Genomic DNA, 2,612 nt, shown 5'->3' on the forward strand with positions numbered 1-2,612 from the left:
CCAGCAAAAATAAAAAAAAGGCCGCAACAACTTAATGAACTGTCGATTGGAAATTTAATCCACTCCTGGCAACCACTTTTATCTTTTGCATGAAAAAATGACACAAAAGCACACGGTAAAAAAAGGAAATAAGGAAGAAATGAATATTTACACGTATTTAAATGTATTTTTCAACTGTTCAGCCTCATCATCAGCGGGAAATGATGCAGAAAAATACAAAATTAATTACCGGTTGGGCTGCCTACAGCTTTGGAATTTTCTTTCATTCTTTCATTTTTTTTTTGTACGCAAATCCGGGAAAAGCGCTGGGTGGGGATTTAAAACAACACACGCAGAAGAATTCGGCATCATCAAATTGATAAATAAAATTATCAACATTAATAAACTATAATTATCATTTTGATTACAATAATTTATCATTTTGATAATCTTTAATTATCGAAACGACAAACTTAATTATTGCTTTGATAAACATACTTATCACTGGATAATTTTTCGCGTGCTCGTGTTTCCATGTGTCAGTCAAAAAGTAAACAAATAAACCAAAATGAGCGCGGACGCCAACAGTGTGGATGTGAAGCCGCTGGAACCTGAGGAATTGGCCGTGGTTGAGTTATTCCTCTCATTTGATGTCTCGCTTGATACCGCCAGCGTTTTTCTTGGTATGAATAGGTATGAATTCTATAATTTATGTGAATGCCTTTTTAATCAATAATTTCTAATTTTTTCTAGAAAACGGCTATCGCTTGGAAACATTGAAAATCATCCAGAGGAAGGAGATGGAGGAACTTTTTCAGCCACCGTTTCTTGCCGATCGAACGAAGTGCCTCAACGGGTTGAGCGCTTGGCGTTTGGAGCAGGTCATTTATCAAAGATCTGGATTTGTTCAACATAATTTTAATGTTTTATTCCCAAATTCAGGGGATTCCAGCAATTTCTTGTTGTAAACATCCAGCAGCGGCGCAACCGGCATCAGGCGCACATCCGGCCGCAGTGCAACATCCGGCCGCAGCGTTACATCCGGCCGCAGCGCCACATCCGGCCGCAGCGCAACATCCATCCGCAGCGCAACATCCGGCCGCAGCGCTACATCCTGCAGCACCAGAAGTAAGCCGTGAACAGTGCAATGCTACAATTTTCAATGGTAAAGAGTACTTCAGGCATTGTAATTTCAGTCTAGTAGAATAATCACTCTCATTTTTGTGTATAAATGCAAATCTTAAAGGATTAAACAAATTTTAACCCCAAAATATGCCTTTTAGTTTAATTTGAACGAAATAATAACGAAAGTACCACGATAAATAAAATTATAATTATGACAAAATTCATTATCAATTTGATATAAATGTTGTATCAAGGCGATAAACATTTTTATCGATTTGATACCATTATTTTTCAAAACAATAAAAATTCTTATCAACTTGATAAGTTTTATTTTGACGTTTCTAAAACGAGTTTATCAAAATGATAAAACAAATTTATCAAAATAATAAAAAAAATTGTCAAATCGATAATGAAAATTATCGAATTTGATAAAATAAATTATTGGTTGCCAACCGATAATTTTATTTATCGAATTGATGGCAAAAGTTTATCGATTTGATAAATTCTTTTTCTGCGTGCACGTGTCGTCCGTTGAAAAGTGCGAAATTGATTTTGGCCCCGGCTTGGCCTTTTGTTTCCAAAGGATTTGTCAGGTGTCAACTTGCTGATGTTGCGCTGCTGCTGCTGCTGGTGATGAAATTTTCGGCGAATTCGCAAAGGGGATTCCGGCTCGAGCTGGGATCATTCACTTGATGGAAGGGAAATTCCGGGAGGAAATTTGAAAAATGGTGAAACATGACAGCGGATTATAAGGTGGATGAAATTGGAGATTTAGCTTGGGTAGAATTAACTCCTCTGGCGCTGGGAGGTGGGCTTTGCTGGTGGAATAATCTAGTAAAAAATGAAACAATCTATTTATTCTTTTTAACTTTGAGTTCAGCTGTTTATTTTAATATTGTGACTTTTCATTAAAATGTGTTTGATTTAAAAATGCTGCTAAAAATAATGCTAACATTTCGTCGTTATTGTGCATTTTATGTCAAATTGAGTTAAGAACGCCATTTTGTGCAGCTCTCAATGCCTCATCTTTTGACCTTAAAAGATCTCTTAAATTCGATTTCAATCCTGGATATTCAAAGAAAACAATTGTTGTCACTTATCATATGAAAAAGTTTCAATCTTGTCGTGCAGGCCAAAGGGATTTCAAGTCGGAACGCGTTTGACACACGTACATGCCCGACATTTGTAATTATCACTCGAGACTCCAGCTATTCAACAAAAGTTCATTATAATGCACAGAATGGTCAGCCAAACAAAACGTGTTTGTTAGTGTTTATAATGCGTGCTCTATTTTTTGTTTATTCAAGGTCAAATGCGTTTTTCTCGGAACGTCAAAAAACGACGTCCAACAAGATAGGGGAAATATACCCATTTTAAGCCTAATAAGCGGTCATGTTTGAATGATGCTGGATAATCTGGATTGTTCCTTGAAATTCACTAAAACCAAGTACACCAACGAGTAGAGCAACTTTCTGTGAACATTTCTGTTTATTTTCACTTTTATTAAA

General features: G+C 36.3%; 1 protein-coding gene across 1 annotated transcript; it reads left to right on the top strand.

Moving 5' to 3' along the window:
- The first annotated feature begins 340 nt into the window (after window positions 1–340).
- On the top strand, window positions 341–1,222 carry LOC119767521. The gene is made up of 3 exons (XM_038256299.1): window positions 341–662; window positions 733–860; window positions 922–1,222. Exons 1-3 carry the CDS (start codon window positions 548–550, stop codon window positions 1,186–1,188), a joined length of 510 nt encoding a protein of 169 aa, XP_038112227.1. The 5' UTR covers window positions 341–547; the 3' UTR covers window positions 1,189–1,222.
- Window positions 1,223–2,612: the final 1,390 nt, after the last annotated feature.

Source organism: Culex quinquefasciatus, chromosome 2 (genome assembly GCF_015732765.1).
Source record: "Culex quinquefasciatus strain JHB chromosome 2, VPISU_Cqui_1.0_pri_paternal, whole genome shotgun sequence".
Classification (NCBI taxonomy): Eukaryota; Metazoa; Arthropoda; class Insecta; order Diptera; family Culicidae; genus Culex; species Culex quinquefasciatus.